At 38.4% G+C, this 21145-nt stretch overlaps 1 protein-coding gene across 2 annotated transcripts in view; it reads right to left on the reverse strand.

Moving 5' to 3' along the window:
* The window catches only part of fto (FTO alpha-ketoglutarate dependent dioxygenase), a gene marked incomplete at both ends in the record, with an annotated part of 136342 nt that extends 123589 nt beyond the window's left edge, over window positions 1–12753 (reverse strand). The window contains one exon of one of the 2 annotated variants that reach the window (XM_084108873.1): window positions 12676–12752. In XM_084108873.1, the coding sequence (XP_083964999.1) occupies window positions 12676–12717 (42 nt within the window). Of the gene's footprint in view, window positions 1–12675 lie in introns of both variants that reach the window. The other variant, XM_084108872.1, reaches the window with a different exon arrangement.
* Window positions 12754–21145: the final 8392 nt, after the last annotated feature.

Here is a 21145-nt window from a genome sequence, read left to right on the forward strand (position 1 = left end):
AAGAAAAGTTGTCACAAATCCCGACAGAGAGGGGGAAAAACAAAGCTAAATGATAATGCGCGAGAAACAATGCAAGTTAGCCCATTAGCAGATAAACTTACTCTCATTTCAACACACTCACTATAGGTGCAAAAGACTATAGTGCATGGACACAGCAATGTTAGTCTTCTTCCTGCTCACAAACCACAATTACAAACTAATTGTAATTAAATTTAGGAAGTTTTACTGACACTGAACACACAAATCAGCAAAATGACCTCAGACCTCCATTCAGTTTTTGGAAAATAGTTGTTTTCATGGCTTTTGCAAGACGTTGCAGCATTTCATGCTTTCCATCTTCAGAAAGATCTTTCTTCCTCCCCATATTGCATGTGAACTGTGACTTGCTTAATAACGTGGAACAACATCTTTAAGTAGGTTTTCCCATTTACCTAAGAAGACCTGATAGATACCTGGGCCCGGTTTCCCAAAGCGTTCTTATCTCTAAGTAGTTCTTAACCTATTCCTTAACCTCTCTCTTAACCTTATGGGACGGTTCCCGAAACGTTCGTACGCTAAGTATATCTTCTGTAAGTCACACTTTCGTAAGGTTGGTCTGGACCATTCGTAGCTCTCTCTTAGCGTTGTTGCAGGTCTAAATGAATATAATTCTGAAGTTTTAATACACCCAGACAGTATTAAATTAGGCTAATTCAAGTGTTTTCATGCAAAGAATAAAATTGTCATTACACTGATTGTTGTTAGATTTTTAATTATATTATTATACAATATTATGAATTGAATTAAAACGCTCTTTTAAAGGCCAGTGAAAGCATAGGCTATTGTCAGTTAAGTCCTACTCGGACGCTAATATTGTTTCTCATGGGCTCGTCCGGTATTTTAAACATTTACAGGGGTAAGTCGGTGATTTTATTGCCGTCCGAATCCATAATATCAGTGTTTTTCTCACCCAATCCGCGTAAAAATCCCTGGCCAAATTAGTACCTTCTGTTTTTGTGACAAACAGGTCGTGTGGTAATTTAATTGCCGTCTGAATCCACATCTCTGAGTTTACAAGAGATTCAAAATTCACGGTTTAAATGCTTTTTGATCACTGCCGAGCACCGTACGCAAGATGTAAACTTTTATTACTGAAATGCTGTAAAGTATTTACACAAGAACAATATTTCATCGCAGCTCCACCTCAGCGAACAAAAATGGGAAAGAAAAGGCGGCATGTAAATTTTTTAAAAGGTTATTGTGGCAGCAATAGGCTATATGTTACAATTTTAAAATATGTAGGATAGGCTATTATAGGCTATTTATAGTTTGGATTATTTTTTATAATATCCAATAATCATAATAAATTGCAATTTCAACTATTTCTGAAGTGCTTCATTTATAAAGATGACCGCTTTTTCACATAAACAGCCCCTGCACGAGAGAATAATTGATCCTCGAGCCATCGATTTCAAACAGTTCAGCACCATGGCCACGGACAGCGCCGGGTCACGTCGCACGTAAGAAGGTATATCTTAAGCAGCTTCCTAAGGTATAGTTCGGGGAACACACTTAGGAAAATAAACAAATTTGGTAAGATATATCTTTCGAGTCTTCTTAGCAGGCTAAGAGTGAGCGTTATCGGGAAACCGGGCCCAGATAGATTGATACCGGTGATCTAAAAAGAGATGAGGACTTAGATAGATTTATAAATAATAAAACAACTATAATAAAGAAAGAATAAGACTACGTGCAAGTAATAAGTTCAGTGATGGAAACACATCAGACAGCAGACCACTCACTGTCCCATCAGAGACCCACATCTAAACATACACACAGACTCAATTCTCTAGTGTTTTCCTCTCTTTTACTGTCTTCCTGAATACATTAGCTAACTGAAAAACACACACTGAAGTGACAGCAGCGACACTTCCTCCCCATCGCCATGGCAACCCAGATTATCACGACTGAGCGGGAGGGAAGAAAGGATACATAAATTAATTAAAGTTTTTAAAAAAAAACAAGTAGAGAATTAAAGTTGGTACATCTGTCAGCGACTCAGCTCTGCTCGCTAATACTTGTGTTGGAACATTTATACCCTTGAAGTAAATGATCCGCTGTGTAATTGGCAGCGGAGGAGAGGAGCGAGGGATGATGCGGATCCTGGAAGAGCTGATAAGGAAGCTCTCTTTCTTCAGAACCAGGAAAAGAGAAGAAATATGTTTAAAAAAAACTTGCCGTTTAATCCCCATTGTCATCATTGAGCAGGGGACGCCATTACAAACAGAGATATCCAACCGAAGCTGTCTGAGTGTGAGGAACAGAAGACTGTGTGTGTGTGTGTGTGTGTGTGTGTGTGTGTGTGTGTGTGTGTGTGTGTGTGTGTGTGTGTGTGTGTGTGTGTGTGTGTGTGTGTGTGTGTGTGTGTGTGTGTGTGTGTGTGTGTGTGTGTGAGAGAGAGAGAGAGAGAGAGAGAGAGAGAGAGAGAGAGAGAGAGAGAGAGAGAAGGGAACGAGGTTCCTGGATTAGTCCAATCCATACGTGCCATCTCAGTCAATGGCGAGGAGGCCTGTCAAGAGTGTCAACCGCACAAAAACACACACACCACGAATGGAGAAAATGTCAGACAATCTATGTGTGACAATGCGATTAAACAAAAATGTGTTCCCAACCCGTATATACACTGCTCAAACACACATACAAGAAAGTATCAGAGAAAGATTATGTTCATAATCACATACAGTATGTCATACTGATCTGGCTGTTTATAAGCAAACATTACTGTATACGTCAGCTTTATGTGACAATGGCCTGCAGAGTACGTGTGTGTGTGTGTGTGTGTGTGTGTGTGTGTGTGTGTGTGTGTGTGTGTGTGTGTGTGTGTGTGTGTGTGTGTGTGTGTGTATTTTCTACTTTATAAAGACAAAATGTACCCACAAAGATGGCAATATCCGAAATTCTTGTCCTTGTGGGGGCATTTCTTATCAGCTTATTAATTATACTAAATTATGTTTTTTGAAAATGTAAAAATGCATAAAGTTTTCTGTGACGTGTTGTGTGTGTGGGTTCTTTGATAAAAAAATAAAAAAAAACATTAAGTGTATAACTGAAAAATAACCAAAGCACTATTTTCCATAAACGTAACAATATTAGGACTAATGTAACAATAACACGCATTACTGTTAAGAACATTCCTCAAAATATATTTCTATTATACACAAAAAAAAAAAAAAAAAAAAATGTATGGGTGTGGTAGTGCATATTTAATGTCTAAAATATCTAAACTAGTAGTTCTCGGATGGGTTTTGACCCATAAATTGTATTGAAAGAATAAACTTACTTAAATCAGTAAGGGCCACAGCTCTGCACAGTTTAACTCCAACCAGCTCCAACTCACGCCTGTTTGAACGTTTCTAGTTATCCTGAATACCTTTATTAGCTGGTTCAGGTGTGTTTGATATGGTTGGAGCAAAGCAGTACAGCCCACAGTTACACAGACTCATATTTTATTTTGGATCATAAGTAATTTATTGACAATAACAAAAAAATTTATTCATAAAGTCAAAGCGAAAAAACAGTGTGACGGTGTGACGAAGTTGGGATACTGGTTTCTTTTCATCAGCCTCTAAAGGGTTAAAGTACACTCTGACTTGATGTGTTAATGCATTTACATCATGGATTATATTTTTACATAGCCTAAGCCTATGTTTAAAACTTAAGGAAGTTTGGCTTTTGGAGATTACCAAATGCAGCAGCAGCAAAAAAACAAAAAAAAACACACCAAGTGCATAAACATTCCCCTAAAACAAAGCATGATGGGACAGACATCTTCCTTTTAGCCAGTCTCGGAGAACCGGACACTGACGTCTGCTCATCACCATAACAGCTGAACTTGAACCACCAACCTTGGCTGATCTCATCTAAATAAACAACAGGAGAGACTAGAGGTCTGGCCCTATCACAAACACACACACACACAGAGAGAGAGACAGAGAGAGACAGAGAGAGAGAGAGAAGAGCATATGATAGACAGCAAAACAGAGCAGCTTTCTTTATGCAGCCCTGATCATGTGCTTGACAGAAGTTCAGGGTGAACTTACAGCTGGATGACCAGGGGCACAGAGACTGAGAGAGCGAGAAAGACAGCCAGAAACAGAGAGAGAGGGAGTTTTGACAGTAAAATTACCACAAGCATACCAATGAGCGTTCAATAGGCCACCGCTCACCACCAAAAGTGTGTGTGTGTGTGTGTGTGTGTGTGTGTGTGTGTGTGTGTGTGTGTGTGTGTGTGTACTGGTAAAGGCAGAAGAGACAGTAATGAGAGGCCAGTGTCATGCATCAGTGGTCATTCAAGCGCTGACTCTCGCTCTCACTTTCACTCCTCCTGCACCTCACCTTGAAAAAAGAGCATCACAAACTAGACATTTGACAAGGTGTCATTTAACCTGTTGATATGGTGATGCCACTCTTTCAAAATGCCAACAAAAGTTGTGACGAAGTGAAGAAAACAATGTACATACTGCAGCTAAATATGGACGGCACTCCCATTTCTGAATGCTTACTGCTGTTCTCTTCACAAAGAGTTCAGTCCATTACAGGAATGACAACCGCAGTCTAACTGAACTTACTCCTGAAAAAAAATCAGAAAGTGAGGTGTAAGAGATGAATAAATCCTTCAAAACATTTAACTGGTAAAAAACAGCTCCCTCTATATAGGACAAGCAAACGATTTGAAAAATTGATTGACAAATGGAAAAACAGCTCCAAACCAGTTTAACAATTGGTATCCATGTCTTTAGTTTACAACTGTGAGAAGTCAAAATGTTGCAATGGTTCTCTCAATCATCCCAATCACACACATACACACAATTTACCAGCATTACTGCAGTAACATTATTTAACATATTAGATAATGACTTAATTTCAAACAACTACCAAAGCCTAAAAATTTGAAAGATTTATTTTCCAAATTGATTAAACATAAACCCTGTCCTACAGCTGATTGCATTGGTCAACTCAATTATGCATGCAGTAACCCGTCGAGAAGAGTTCAGATTTCAGAAAAATCAGGATTTACTAATGATTTGCAACCAAGCAATTTTGATGACCATTGACTTGTATCGTTTAGACAGTCTTTTCTTTTAAAATATCTTATTTTATGTTTCACAGAAGAAAGACATACAGGTTTGGAATGACATGAGGGTGAGTAAATGGCAGAATATTCATTTTTGGTTGAACAAAGATATGCATTAATTTTACACTAAACAAATAATACAATCACTGGGTTAAAGAAAAACACTTTGGAAAGATATCTTTAATGTGAGGATCAATTCCCTTGATACAAAATGAGCATTCAAAATATTGATCAATCGGCCCATCTCAATTAAACTTTTTTTTTTTTTACATTATAAGCAACAGCTGTAAAAATCCATCTAATTCATCTGAGAAGCCTCTAAAAGCCTCCTGCTTCTACCTCTAAATCCATTGCCTGTGCGCACCCAGCAGTAAGCTAGGTTGGCAGGGCAGGAGACATTTTCCTGTCTGGCGCATGCAGACATAAAGCACAGCCTTCCAACTGGCACAACTATGGGGCAGTGCCTCGTCACCCATTGGGCATCCACACACACACACACACACGCCAGGTGCTCAGGCCCACTTTCACTCCCCTCATTTTTAGAACATAACTTATGATGTACAAATTAAGAGTTAGTGTTTACAGGCTCTAGTGAAAGTGGCCTCCTGTAGTTCCAGTGAAAGAGGGACTTTGGACTGGCAATAGGAAGCAGATGTTGGGCAAAGGGCTGCCATTAGCTAGTTTCCCTTTACAAGAAAAGGTGAGCTATTACACAAGAAAATAAATTCACAAATAAACAGTGAATAAGGGGCCTGCTGTTCAGTGGAGCAGCCAGATGGAAAAATTATAGAGTGATTTTTCTTATTTTTTGACATTCCGTGTTATTGCATTATGCAATGTTAAAAAATATTTCATTAATCATTTATTTATATATGAAAAGAAAAGACTATGAATAGAATTAGAAGACTGATCACAAGGCTTTTTTAAACTAATCTGAATGGAAGCCCCTTACGACTAAACTGTTGAAGTCTAGGTTACAAGGTCAATCTTATGTTTATTCAAAGCTTTTCTGAGGTGACCCTATTGTAATTGATCACATTGATTATTGACTATACATCACCACTGATCAGCCAATAGCTGCCAAATCAACCCCTATGAATGTGCCAGACCTCCCCCTTGAGCCATACATAACTAACTGAGGCATGTTTGGGCCTTACTTCATGCACCTAGGCCCTGTTTACAAGTAGACGAGGGAGACACATTCCTGCAGTGTTTTAATCCATCTATTTTGTCCACTTTCAAATCAGCCACTTCCTGATTTCTTTGAGGGGAGGGTCTATGGGCAGGTAAATGTTTTTTTCTTTTTTCAGATTTTTCTATATAATGGACAAAATAAGCTCAAGCAATTTACAGATGAACGAGAGCATATAGCCACAAGACCACGCCGAACGCTGTGAGTGTGTGTTAGAAATCAAGAATGGTGAAAGAACATTGTGCTTGGTGCGTTTTTGTCTTCAAACCAAACTTCGGTCTTCAGCCGCCAAAGTTTAAATCCCGTCTGACTAGCGCGCTTCCCATAATGTTTACTCGTTAGTTCAGTATGCGGAGAGCAGGCCAGGGGGTCTTTTGTGCCTGTTGGAACGCATTCGACCACATGAGCCTTTACACTACGAAAGCAAACCGGTCGAAAGCGTTTTCGACTACCTCTGGAAGTGGTCGAAACTGGACAAGTTTTAGACCTTGTTTACACCTGTATTTAGCGTCGTCCACTTGTGATCGGATTGATAATGCATCTTAAACAGGGCCTTATTGTTATCGAATTGGGTATACAGCTGGTCACATAAATGTGAAAAACAAATATAAATCCAATCTACTCTTCTGCACGACATGCAAATACAGTAAACAGGCCTAATATGTAGCTGCATTTGACACAGCTCACAAAACTAAAAATAGGTGGCTTCTCGGATTGCTTTCTGTCTCAAATACATATTTGGCATAGACAGTTCGCCTTTTTGTGATCAGATCTTAGACCAAGAATAGATACCCCCTTACTAGTGACATTTTAACACAATTCGATTTAAACACAAAAACTAAATAGAATTATAAAAATATATTACATTTCTAAAATAAATTAGAATGAAGGTAAAATCAAATTACCTTAAGACTCATAGAAACAATTATAATCTTAGACAGACTATAAAAAGAACATAAAAGCTCATCAGCCCTTTTAAGAAGAAACAATCCTGAAGCCTAACTTTAGAAATTAATGTCTTTATAAAAATGACATTATTAAACAGAACCATAAAGAGGGTCAGACATCTAACGGGATGTTTATAATGTGCATAATATGGGCCTATAATACAACCCCACATGAATATCTGATAAACAAAGCATGAACATCAGCCTATATGATCAATATTCTTAGTAAATGCAAATAAGATGTAATGGAAATGAAGAAAATAAACATAAAAAGGCATTTAGGGGATATGAGTGTGTGTGTGTGTGTGTGTGTGTGTGTGTGTGTGTGTGTGTGTGTGTGTGTGTGTGTGTGTGTGTGTGTGTGTGTGTGTGTGTGGACACTGGACCTCTTGGTGATATAAAGGTGAAAAGCTTCACAACAAACAAATCAACCTTAATCCACACATTGGATCAATGCGGCTGCTATAGGCCTCAGGGTCGCCTTATATTACTCCTCAAACTTCATATTCACTCATTGATTTGCTTTTCAAAATAGTATATCACTGAGCTCCAATGGGAGAACGGATAGAGACAGGGGCCAGGGTCAAGCACAGCTCGCATACGTGTTAGCGTAATATTGATGTCCCAGCAGAAAGAAATGACTAAATATCCAGATCAATATCTAGTTTCCCTGCAACAGCAGAGCAACGAGGTGGGGAAATATAAATATACATCTTTATGACCACAGAAGCCATCATAATGAGAGAACTGAATGAATGTTTCCCTTAAGGTGAAGTGTTTGATTAGCAGAGGGCAGAGGTTATTGCCGATATGCTGATACAGGAAAACGAGACTGATGGCTCAGGCCGGGCAGGGGCTGCGGAGATGACAGCAGAACAGGGCTGAGCTGAAGTAAGGCCTGTTCGTACATGTTAATCGAGCTTTAAGCCATTAGTGATGAAGCGGATTTCATCATCAGGTGCTAAGGGCTTACGGAAGGAACTGGAGCATTCATGAAAAAAAGTTCGGAAAGAACATAGGATAATCTAAGGATGTACCTCGTCACTCATTTAAAGGTTAGCCTACATAAGTAAACATTTTCATCTTAGACACAAACTTTAAAAGTTCATTCAAACATTTGACCTAAAGGTAAACCTTTGGTTCAGGTGACTTAAACTATCGTTCAAAAGTTTGGGATCAGTAAAAACATGTTTTATTATTATTATTATTATTATTTTATTAATACTTAAATTCATACTTTTATTCAGCAGGATGCATTCAATTTTTACTGTATTTTTATCAAATCGTGAGCATAAGACTTGGTGAGCACAAGAGACTTTTTAAAACATTTGAAAGGTAGTGTAATGAAATTTGGGCATAACTGAGGAGTTAGCCTACCTACTGTATGCTGCATGAATGAATGCAGTAAATGAATGAAAGAAATATATTACTACTGTGCAATAATAAATGCACTTATTATACACTTATTACATTTACTGTATTATATATATATATCCAATAATAATAAAAAAACAGCAATTAAAAATTCTCTGATGTGTTAAGTGTGAAAACACAATAAAAATCTGCTTCCTCTTTTTTTGAAGCCTAGTGTTGTCATATCAGCCATTCCTTAATTGAAAACGGTTTCACCAGGAGTCCAGTAAAACACTTGATCAAGGATCTGGCAAGGCAGGTGTTTTTACTTGCCATTTAGCAGATGGCTTCACCAATGGATATGGATCAGCCTAGACTTATTTACAGCTCCAAACCATTAGAAAAGACAGCGGCACACTCACGGTTCAACTCAAACACAGACTAACTACCATAAAAAAAAGGCAGAAGAGCAGATAATGTGTTACCTCTTAATTAAACAAACACCTAGGCTATGCCTGTACTTAATCACCGAGTCCACTCACTATCCCTCTGTGTATCATAAAACAAAAGACTGACTAAGGGGACATTCAATGACCACCATCCAACCCTCGACCCTTAAATCACAGGCTTTGTGGGGTCTTGTGCAGGGCCTGTGGGTGGCAGCAGTGGAAAGACTGACACGGTGCTGTGGCAGTAAGTAATGCGCGTGTGGATTAGCGGTATGATGGCCTGATCAATACCAGCGGTTCCAGCCATTAGGAATGCAGCAGAAAACGACCCCCTATGGCAATAAAGCACAGTGTCCGCCTGCTACTTCATTTGCTGCCTCCATTAGTGTAATGGTATCATTATCAACTGTGGCAGTATTTTTTTCTAACACTCCCACCCTCCCTCGTTTCCCTCGCCTGTTTTTTCGTCCTTTCAGATTTCAGGAATCAGAAGTCATGAGCTACACTACACTGCCTGCGTATTTGCTTTCATTTTTTCTTTCTTTTTGCATCACCGGGTATAAATCTGCCCCTAGCACAGCTTGAACACCGGTCTAATTATGTATTCCTGAGTGTGTTTTATGTGGCTGTCCGACACTGTTTCTCTATTATGGACTCATTAATAGGACGTAGGCATACGGTGACGAACAGAGAGGGGGAAAACGACAAGGGGGGGGGCAGAAAAGCTGCTGATTACGCCGAAAGTGACACCACCTCCCGCTAAAACACCGGCTCCGACATGACAGCGGCTCGGCATTAGGACCTATAAATCGTTACTTTAACACTAATTTACAGAGGAACATTTTGTGGGAGAAATTGATTAATCAAGACTGGCTGTGTGGCCTCATAATCAGGCCTGAACTGAAGCTAGCTGTTAATTTAACAGAATTGCCAAGGGGAACACAAAACATTTTAATGAGTGTTCAGGAACGAAATAGCCTAAACAGCTTTCTCCAGCAAAACACACGAGCCGAGAAAGCCAATGAGCCGAGAACTCTCTGAAAGATGGGACGGGAGGAGTGAAAGCCTCTGAACATCTGGCAACCCTCTGTGCTCCTCACGTACACTGCTGCTGTGAAATATAACAAAAATCATTATTTCTTTATTTTACAATTTTTGTTTATTTATTTAACTAACTACTATTTTTTTTTTATTAACATTTATTTATTAACATTTATCAGATGCACTATCCATCACAGTAAAAGCTAATCATAATACCAGGCAGTCATCAACAAAGGTGTCAAAAGCAGCAACGAATGCCAACAAGGTTGTGAGTGCAAAGAAATGCAAAACATGCTCAACAGATGGAAGGAGGAAAAAAACAAGAAAGCACTTTTCTATTTCATAACTGTGAGGAAAGAAAAACAACAGGGCCCGCATCCCTCTGCAAATACAATAAAGAGGCCAAAATGGCATTTATAATTGAATAATACTTCAGTGAGATATTTGTGGTCACCCTGGCAACGTTAAAACCAGAAACTCAGATTGTCCAATGTCTCTTGATCAACTATTAAAACAGTATTTTCGGGTTGAAGGCCATGTAAGGCTACTTCTAAAAGCATGAAGTCAGTTTTTAATAGGCTATTAGCCAATAGTCTCCCTCTTTTAGTGCATGATAATGGAAGTGGTCTTTTTTATCATACACATGTGCCACATATGGTTAGGAAATGCCTGGCAAAGCTGAACTAAGAATTAAATAGAATTCTATAGGCTAGTTTTTGGGGATAAATGCACACGTTTATGGCTAAGACAACAATGTACTCTTCCTTTATTTAATATCATGATTTAATGGACATGCATTTTATATTAAGGCACCGCAGGAATACACACGCCAGTCCCTCAGTCTAGCTGATCTGCGGTTTTCTGCCCTGATCCCTTTATTTTTGTGAAGGAGAGAGATGAGTTGTGGCAAGACAGCAGAGCTACGTCTGTCCGTCTGCTGTACAGACCCAAAACTAGCTGGATCAAGTTCTCAGAGAGACGGAGATTCATCTGGTCCCTGTGGCAGCTGCAATAAAGTGGAGGAACCACACACTACATAGATTCCCTGCTGTCAGACATGATCCAAAAGCATGCATCAGAGAGAGAGAGAGAGTGGACTAAAACTGAACAAAATAAAGAAAAGGGAATGGGAAATTAATGGTATGGTTCAGGAAAGAGATAACTGAAGAGAAATGGGCTGCTGACAAAACTTCACTGAACTCGTGTCGACTAACAAATCAAACACTTTGAAATGCAAACAAAACACCTAGGCTAATTAGTATATGCATTTTGACTATCAAACCAAAGCACCTTAACCACAGACAATATCAGAAAGTGACATGTCAACTTGTCAAGTACAATTATAAATACATTTAACATTTTTAAATATGCCATTATGCCGTTAAACTTTACTTCCATCTATTTAATTAATGATTAGAGACAGGTGCTAGAAATGTACCTCTCTCATTAAAGGGGCAACATTTGGTCCTGGATTTGATTTTTGATGCATTCTGTACCCTTTAAGAGGACATTTGTTTTCCATCCATATGAAAACACAGTATAGGCCTAATCCTATATTACTTCAAACTTGACAGACCTAGTATGGGATATAACAAAATATCTCAAAGTATTATTATTAGATAAGAAATTCACTTCAGGGGTGTTTGTTGCCTTGATTAATTTGTGACCCTGAGAGAAAACACTATTAATCTCTGGAATACTTTTTATATAGATTTAGATTTTTATTGGTCATGGTTTGAATGCATGAACTGATAAAACGTACACCTGCTTGAATGCAAAAAGCTATATGGTGTTCATGTAAGCTAGATGTTTGTAAAAAAAAAAACTTCAAATTAATATTTCTCTATGTCCTTGTATCTGTTAAGGAGCCATGTAATAGCCTAAGTGGGATAAACCCCTTCATAACCAGGGTTTATGTTGTGATAAAGATATACAATATATCACTGTATATACATTCAGGACCAACAAGCTTCACACCATGATGCTTCACAAAATGACACACTGAAAAAGTTAAAAGTTCAGATAAATACAGCTGCACCACAACCGTTATTTCTATTACACAGTCTATGCTAAATTAAAAACACGACCCATTTCATTTCCAGACCAGCTCATGGATGAATCACCCGTCAAGTCCGAAAACACGACACATATGGGCTTCAATAAATTGGTCAAATAAATTAGGAATAGTTGGTTTAACAGATACACCTGCAGAGTGACGAAAACATGGACACGCGTCTTCTCTTGACTTCATTCATTAGCACCATGATTGAAAGCACTGCAATGTCGCTACACAAGCCATTCCGGCAAAGTCAGTGTGTGGCAGTCATGAGAAAACACTCCCCCCGCGCTGTGCCTCAACACACACTCGTGTGTGCCGGATGACTCTGTACAGAGAACTCTTGCGATAAAAGAAAGCAAACATTACAGGAGCATTCAGCAGCATCACATGCGCGCACTTCAAATGAACACACAGCACCAACCAGCGCGTGCAATACCGCAACGGACACGCTGTACGGTGTATTACAAACTCCACAACTACATGTGGTGCTTGGCGAACTGAGAGAAAACTATAAGCGATACCTTTCTCCTCTTTTCCCTCTCACTGTCATCCGATCTTTTCATGTTCCTGAAGTACTGTTTACGCTGCCTCGGTTTCATAGAGCGCCGTGCTGGGCTATGTAGTCTTCAGATTGTGCCGTTAGCATGTGGAATTTTCTTGAGTATATTTAAATATACACTTAGCGATGTTTATGAATTTATAGGAAATGTGAATGGCAATGAACACGTTGTTGTTATTTTATATAAGTGTTTTATTTTTAAGTCGTACCTGGCATTCCGGCTAGGACTGCATTTCCCAGAATCCTCGCGCCAGGAAAACCACGCTTGTATTTTGAGTAGAACCGGAAGTGGATATGGGTTATCAAGCTTCGTAGTTGTGTTGAGAGAGGTTTGTAATAGATATTATGCGCATGCAGTGCTAGATGTGATGTTAAAAGATTGATTGTTTTACTAAATGTGTAATAGCCTATTAATAATATGTAACTATCTGATCAAGTGACTTGCCCTGCAGTGAGTAATGGGAAACTGAGCTTAGAATAGAGTTCAGGTTTAACCAAGTGATTAGGATTTTTGTTTTTTGGGGGGGGGGGGTTTGCATATTCAGAAAGAATACGTTATAAATATCACGGACCAGGTTTATTGACCTTTCTAAGAGTATTTAAATAAATGCAATATAATGAAAACAAAATAGTATAATAATAGTAATAATAATAATAGTGTAATAATACTCTGTGTGTGTGTGTGTGTGTGTGTGTGTGTGTGTTAAAAAATACAACATATACAAAAAACAATCTACATTTGAATGAACTTTTGATTACACACACATATATAGGGAGAGAGAGACATTTAAAAATGCTTATTCTTAAAAAAAAAAAGTCTTGACTGGAAACGAAGCATCTAATTCTTGCAATATTTTTCAGATGATAGTAGCCTATGCTGATTTAGTTATTGCTTTGACATGAGGCATTTACCACTTCTAGGAGATCTGCTACTAAACAGTTAAACACACTTTTGAAAAAAAGATGTGGGAAGTGGGTTAAGAGCGCAGGTTGATGTTTTAAGGTGCTGTACAGTTTCTTCCAAAATTGTGCCATCAATTTTTTTCGAAATCAGACATAGTAACTACTTTCTGAGGTTGTGGTCTGATCTGTTTGACCCCAGCACAACTCAAGGATGTGCTGATCACCTTTCTGATATTATTGATTTTCTCAGAGAAGAAGGAAGCAAACTCACTGCATCTGTCTGAGAGCATTTCACTGGGAATGTGACTTGAGGGGGGTTGTCAGTCTCTCTACAGTAGCAAAAAGAGTGTGTGTGTTGTTTAAGTTGCTGTTTATAATCTTCGAAAAGAAAGTCTGTCTAGATTTGCCTAGTTCCATATTGAAAGCATGAATGCTGTCTTTATAGATGTTATAATGGACTACAAGTCCATTATAAAACAAAACACTTGGAATTTCATATTCATTTAAATTACATATGAAAATCAAATTTGATCAAAATATGTAGGCTATATAACACATATAGGGTCAAATTAAAACTGTAATCTGTAATCTGATTATATCACTATGATTTTTAAATTTGACTCAAGGATCACAGGTGGGTGCAGTTTCTTTGGACAATAAGAAGGCAAATTAACATAAGGTTGTAAATTAATAATAAATGATTATACCATAATTAGATTTAATAACACATAAGTTAAAACAGCAGCTTAGCCACCGTTTGTACTCTCCTGAGGTTTGCCCTTGCCTTCAATGAATGGAAATCAGAAACAGAGCTTTGCAGCTCCTGCAGAAATAGTCATCGTGCTTTGAGCGTATTCCAAAAAGTCAGTCTTTGCCAGGTCTCTTACAACCTCTTCTCCCGCTTTTGCCCAGGTGCTGTACAGCTGAAGGGCCCCAAAGCAGGATATTCCATTTTCCAAAAACACCACTTTGAGCTGTAATAGAATATGTAGCAGCATTTGTGTATGACATGGACATAACCCCCTCTGAGCGTATGAGGTCAACAGATATCTCGTAATGCACGTGAAGCGGTGTTGAAAAGCGCTCCGCTGGTTCCCAGTTTCAGCCGAGGACAAAAGGACCCGCTCTGTGAAAGATATACAGGCACGAGCCCCGCGGAGGGCCAGGGGGGTATTAAAAGGTTTCAAAACACCTGCTATGTATTAGCATTACAGACTTTGATCAGTGTCTTCATTAGACTTCTTTGTAATCTCTCTTCTTTTATGATAGGGCCGACCCAGGCGAGCCTGGTACGCAGATTGAACACACATGTTCTCTTCACCTGTCTTGTAAAAAGCTCAAAGCACTCATACTTTCAAAGATTTCGGTGTCTCTGTCATCTTGTTGCAATAAACAGGAGGGCTCTTTTGATTCCTATTTATAACCTACATTTCCGCCCTTCTCTTTTAGCTTTGGAGGGAAATATGTGTTTGAAAAATACCTTGAGCAAAGTGGCTCCATATGGATATGAGTATAAGCACATGTGTCTATGGGGGATTCTTTTGTAAGCTAATGGAAAGGAAATTATTATTCTGTCATAGCTTTATTAGGAAACAAAAGTTCATGTCTGTTTATGCTTCACATCCAATCATTCAATTAACGTTTCTTTCGTGTGTGCGTGTTAAACCATTCTTTATATATTACGCCTGTCAATCAAGGCTTGTTTAAAAGCTCAGCATTGGGACTTCGCAGACCCATCAGCGGTGGCTTGTGTCTTCGAGCCGGTGCCTGTCAGCCTGTTCTGCATCCAGTCATCCCTCTCATCATGTTCAAGCATATTTTTAATACGTGATCAGCAACTTAAACGCAGGTTGAGGGGCAGCGCGCTTTCAGATGTGGTACAAGCTGGGGTTCAAGAAAAAAAATAGAGCGAGACGGAAAGCTTTGAACTCCTGCAGCTCATCAAATCCTCCTTGTCTTTTGTCTGGCCAATTCTCTGTTCTCACTTTTCAACATGGGGGATGTTATGTGTTATTGTGCAGCACATCGACAGCGGATGACCCTCCGATGGGCCTGTGTTTTACCCCCACAAATATAATAGCCATGTAGAAAAAAGAGAGAGAGAGAGAGACTGCATTGGGCTGAAATCAAAGGTGGAAAAGAGCCTTGTGCCAGAAAAACAATAAGGAACATTAAAGACAAATTTAGTGACCATTGTGCTCGGCTCATATATTAGAACCAGAACCTGCTACATGGTTTGGAAAACAGCTTGTAAGTAAAAGCAGTCTCTCCTTTGAATAATAATAGGTTTCCTTCTGAGCGCATACAGTATATTGGGCCACCTATGCTTTAATGTAGCATTATCAAGTTGTGATGTGGTTATTCTAAAGAGGTGGTAAAGTCTGGTTAAAACAGTAATGGGGGTCAGACACTGAGGCTGTTGTTCAAGATCGACCTGAAAGACCAATTTTGTCCTTCCCACATCCTGTCCGTGACTATTTTCTCAGTGTCCTCCATGGTGTGCCTGGGAGAAAAGGGAGGCCTTTTGAGTTTTATTTGTATTGAGTGGGCATATGGAACAGGCATGTGCTTCCCTGTGCCCTAACCTTCAATGATAAGCTGGAGGAAACTGTTATTTGTCAGTGCTATAAAGAAGATTGCTGCCCAGTGGTTTCAATTAACTTCAAAGCGCTCTTCCCAGGCAGTAATAGTTATATCAAAACCTGAACTGTATTATTTAGGTTCCACACTGGAGCTCTCAGAATGATTATGCTCCCTTTTCAAAAGAGATTTTCTTTTCTTGCTGACTTTATACATTCCTCCAACCCCCTGTTCTCGGTTTTATTTTCATATTCTTGTTTGTATGACCCACCGTTAAAGCTCTCAGATGTCAGAGGGCCTGTGGCACTGGAAAGTCATGGGTACAAAACATAATTAGTGGATGGGAGCACCTAATTTCTATAGGCAGTGTTTCAAGGACCATTCACTCTCATAAAAAAGGGACAAAAGCTGTCCCTTTCAAAAGATACTAATATGTACACTTCAGGTGCTATACCTTTAAGGTACTACAATGCACCCTTCAGAAAAGATACCGCCCCAGTGAGCTTTTGTACTTTTTTTTTTTTAACTGAGAGTCTATGAAGCTCTACTAGCATTATTAGTCTCTGATTTACTGCACCTTGTAATAGTTTGTGAAATAAGGGTTAACAGCCCCTTCTTTGAATGTCACGGTGGCCCTTTTTGTTGGCTCCGTGTTCAGATCTGGCACAACCTTTGGCTTATGTACACAGAATCGGGCAACCAGGGCCTATAAAAATGATTCACCAAATACATGCACTAAATACATGTTGATTAAGCCCCCTATAAATGATCACACACGCACCACAGGAAAAAGCCTGATGGTTGCTGAAGGAAGAGCGTGCAGCCTGCCGTTAGATGTGGCGTACCTCCTTGGCTAGGATCGCTTCCAGACGCCATCAGGGGGCAGTTTTGCTAGAGCTGTGATTTGAATACCATGATCGGTGAACAGTTTTATAGGAAATCCATTAAAACATGAGGTTTGACATACAAAAGAGCCCTGTTTTAAAACTCATGCCCAATGTCAGACTGAAAGACATTATAAAATGCTATATATACACAGAAGCACACATCTTTTTTCTATGTGTCTGTGCCTTGTATGCTAGTCCTAATGCTGAAGGTTAAGCCACTGGAGCGGTCGCTCTGGAATGACTGCTTTTATACATGCATTACCGCAGTAGGTTGAAGTCATCTGCCTTCCACACAAAACATTGTTCTGAGTTTTCAAAGGGAAAGTAAGGGCACATCGCTGCAGATCAACAAATGCCATCCTTCTGCTTGATCTCTTTGTCCTGGCAGCTTCTACAAAATATTTGAAATCTCAGTTCTGTACAACCTCCTCAGATCAAAGCCTCTTCAAAATGAAAGCTGAAGAACAATAATGGAATAATTATAAGAGGTAAATGAATATTAAAAGCGAACTCTTTGAACACAAATGTTTTGGGTTATTTTTATGAGGGCTTCTCTGGACTCCATTGTGCATTTTTCCCATGATGCACTGTGCAAAAGCCATTACCATAACTGTGCAGAGGGCAAAAGTGTAGAGGTACTAAATAAAAACTACAAATTCAAATGTATTATTGTTGTCATTAAATAGTACAAGCTGGTGACATGGTTTTTGATTTCTTATTCAATAGTCAATGCTTTTGTATTAAGAAAGATAAATGAAAAAAAAGAAAGGGTTAGGGATGGAACCAAAGGAAATATAAACTCAAGGATTATTCAACTGCACACCTTATTTAAATGTAAAATAATAAATCTGTCAGTGATCAGAAAGGTTCACTGAGAACCTGAAGTGAAATGCACCGAAAAATAAGTTATTCTGCAGTCTGACAGATGTTTTACTTCCACTATGTTTTAAACTTTGCACACGAATCCAAGAGTTTATTATCTAAACATATTTTACTGTATAAATCAATAATGAAAGGTAAGAAGCAGATTTGGTAAATTAATGTACACAGACTATAATGAATCTAGATATCTGAATATAATAATTTATATACATTTTCATAACACATTTCATATTATCTAATTTGAGTAACTAATGACCCAAATGTCATTTAAATCAATGAACACGTCAATCGTGTAGACCAGAGAGCAAGAATGATGATGACACACCCTCAATGTAAAAGTGTAAAAGTTTAAGCTTATGTGAGGAGCATTTTTTTCTCAATATAAATTTTATTTGCATTAAACTGTGGTGTTTACCACTGTAGAAAAGCAAAAAAGAAAAAAAAATTCTGACACGCATGCTAGTAAAGTTCTCCGCCTGCTTGCATGGGAAAAATGTGATTGTAAACGTTTGTGGGAAAATTTAAACAACGTTTTTTTTGTATGTCTAGTTTTTCTTCTGCTGTCAAGAGTATGATGAAACTCTTTATTAAAAGAACATGAATGGCAGGCAGAGGTCCTTAGGCCAGAAAAAAATTTTTACGTGAGCGTTTTACCTTGTGCTTTTGTGTTGATCTGGGAATCATAAACCTCAGTGCTGCAGTTGGCGATAGAGTTACCTTCACAATCACATGTCGTGCGTCGTTCAGGTAAGTTGCTATAAATGTTTCCTTTAACTACATTTGCATAGCAAGCTTCTGTTTTGTTCCACTATAGCTGCGTTCCAGTCCACTTTTAGACACACTTTGCGAACTTCTCTAAACACTTCAGGGCGGAATCCCTGCCGCCATTTTCTTCTTCTTCTTCTTCTTGAATTTTATTGCCGGTTGACAAACAACACAATGGTGTATTTCCGCCACCAACTGGTATGGAGTGTGGATCAAGACGACTAAAACTATTTTTTTAAATTCTCTCCCACAAATTAGATTTCTCAAGAAACTGAAGAATAAAATTATAACACTCATTTCTCGAGTTATTTTGCAGAATATACTTTGGTATAAATTGCATTTTTTATTTTTTTTAAATTATGAATTAACAACCTTCTCTCATTCTTATATTTCTGACAATGCATTAAAACATGCTCTACTGTTTCCTCTTGCCCACAATACTCACATCTTCCCGTATCATGTTTACCCATTTTATAAAGTGTACTATTTAATCTTGTGTGTCCAAATCTCACCCTTGATATTACTATTTCTTCTCTCCTGTTTTTCCCTGTAATTCTCATCTCTCCCACTTTCCTTTGAATTCTATAGAACCACCGACCTTTTTCCTCCTCATCCCACTGTTTTTGCCACCTTTCCTTTAGTCTCTTCTTGATAATACTCTTAATTTCATTCGTACTTAAATTAACAATTAAATTAATGTCATTGTTTTTAACTGCTTCTTTTGCTTCTTTATCTGCAATTTCATTTCCTTGGACACCAACATGTGCAGGCACCCACAAAAATACTACTGTAATCCCCATCATTTGAATTCTGTATATTGTTTGCATTATCTCCATTAAAATATCTGGTCTACTTTCTGAATGACTGTATTGTAAACTAGCCAATGATGAACATGAGTCTGAACAAATAACTGATTTCACAGGTCTTATTTCTTCTATCCACTGTATTGCTAATAATAATGCAACCATTTCCCCTGTATAAACAGATAGCTCATCACTGATCCTTTTCCTTATTGATAGATGAAACTCTGGGACAGTAAATGCTACTCCTATCTTGTTGTCTGAACTCTTTGATGCATCTGTGTATATCTGAACATAACTGTAGTACTCATTAATATATGTCTGTACATTATATGAATTACATTCCTTACCCTTGTTTCTCTGTTCTAACAATGTAAAATCAACTATAGCATCTGGAATTACCCAAGGTTTTATTACTGGTAATGGAACAGTAGGACTAACATTTAATTGATTAATTTTAAGTTCTGTTGCTTTCTGTATCACATTCCATCCAAAACTTCTAGTTTTCCTCCTCTCTTTTTCCCAACATAACGTGTCTAGTGTTGGATGCTCTTGACTATGGCCTTGTAAATTAACCCAGTAATTCAATGATAGCTGTACCCTTCTCATTTCCAAAGACATTTCCCCCATTTCCACCTGCAATGCTGTAATTGGAGTAGTTTTTATAGCTCCTGTACATAGTCTAAATACCTGATTCTGTATATTATCTAACTTTTTAAGAGACGTTTCTGCAGCTGATCCATAAACCACACACCCATAATCTAACACAGATCTAATCAATCCATTATACATTGCCTTTAATGCCATCCTATCTGCCCCCCACTCACTACCAACTAAACATCTCATTGTATTCATTATTTTCTTACATTTATTTATTATATTCTGAATATGCACCGCCCACGTAACTCTTTCATCAAACCATATCCCCAAAAACTTAAAATATTTTACTCTTTCCACTGCCGCCATTTTGAAGTGCGTTCCACTTCTTGAAGTGAATGAGGGAAGTTTATATGGACAGACTCTCGTTCCCTCGATTTTGACCGATGGAGCGAGTCTACTTCAAATGTACACTTCAGGCACCTATATGTCCCACAATGCAGTACGATTGTGACCACATATCTCGTCTAATCGCCACCACAACAGACAACTCTATGATATATTAATTATATATATATTTTTTTTTAAAAACAACCCAAACACACCTATAAACATTTGGATGCTGCATTAAACAAATTCTTAAAGAAAAAAAAAAAAATAATTAAATAATAAATCAACTCCATAGCTGATTCCAAGTGATCCAGGGCTTAGGATGCTCCAGTTCAGCCCATTGCAGTTTCCGCCAGTAGTGGGCACTCGTGCAACGTAAGCAATGACGTACATCCGAGTGAAAGAGACGGAGGGAAGTTAGCAAGTGAAGGGTATGACAATTTTGGACTGGAACGCAGCATATGACTAAAGGGAACACTGACAACGTTAATTGCCCACCTGCGTAGCCTATTTGCGTTAGTTTACGCTATGAACTGCTGGCTGAGAAATTTCACTACACGCGCCTTTTATATATTTGCTTTCAAAGTATTGGGCCTTTCACTGTTCTCGATATTAGCTTTCATTGATG

Source organism: Abramis brama, assembly GCF_963993115.1.
Source record: "Abramis brama genome assembly, chromosome: 3".
Classification (NCBI taxonomy): Eukaryota; Metazoa; Chordata; class Actinopteri; order Cypriniformes; family Leuciscidae; genus Abramis; species Abramis brama.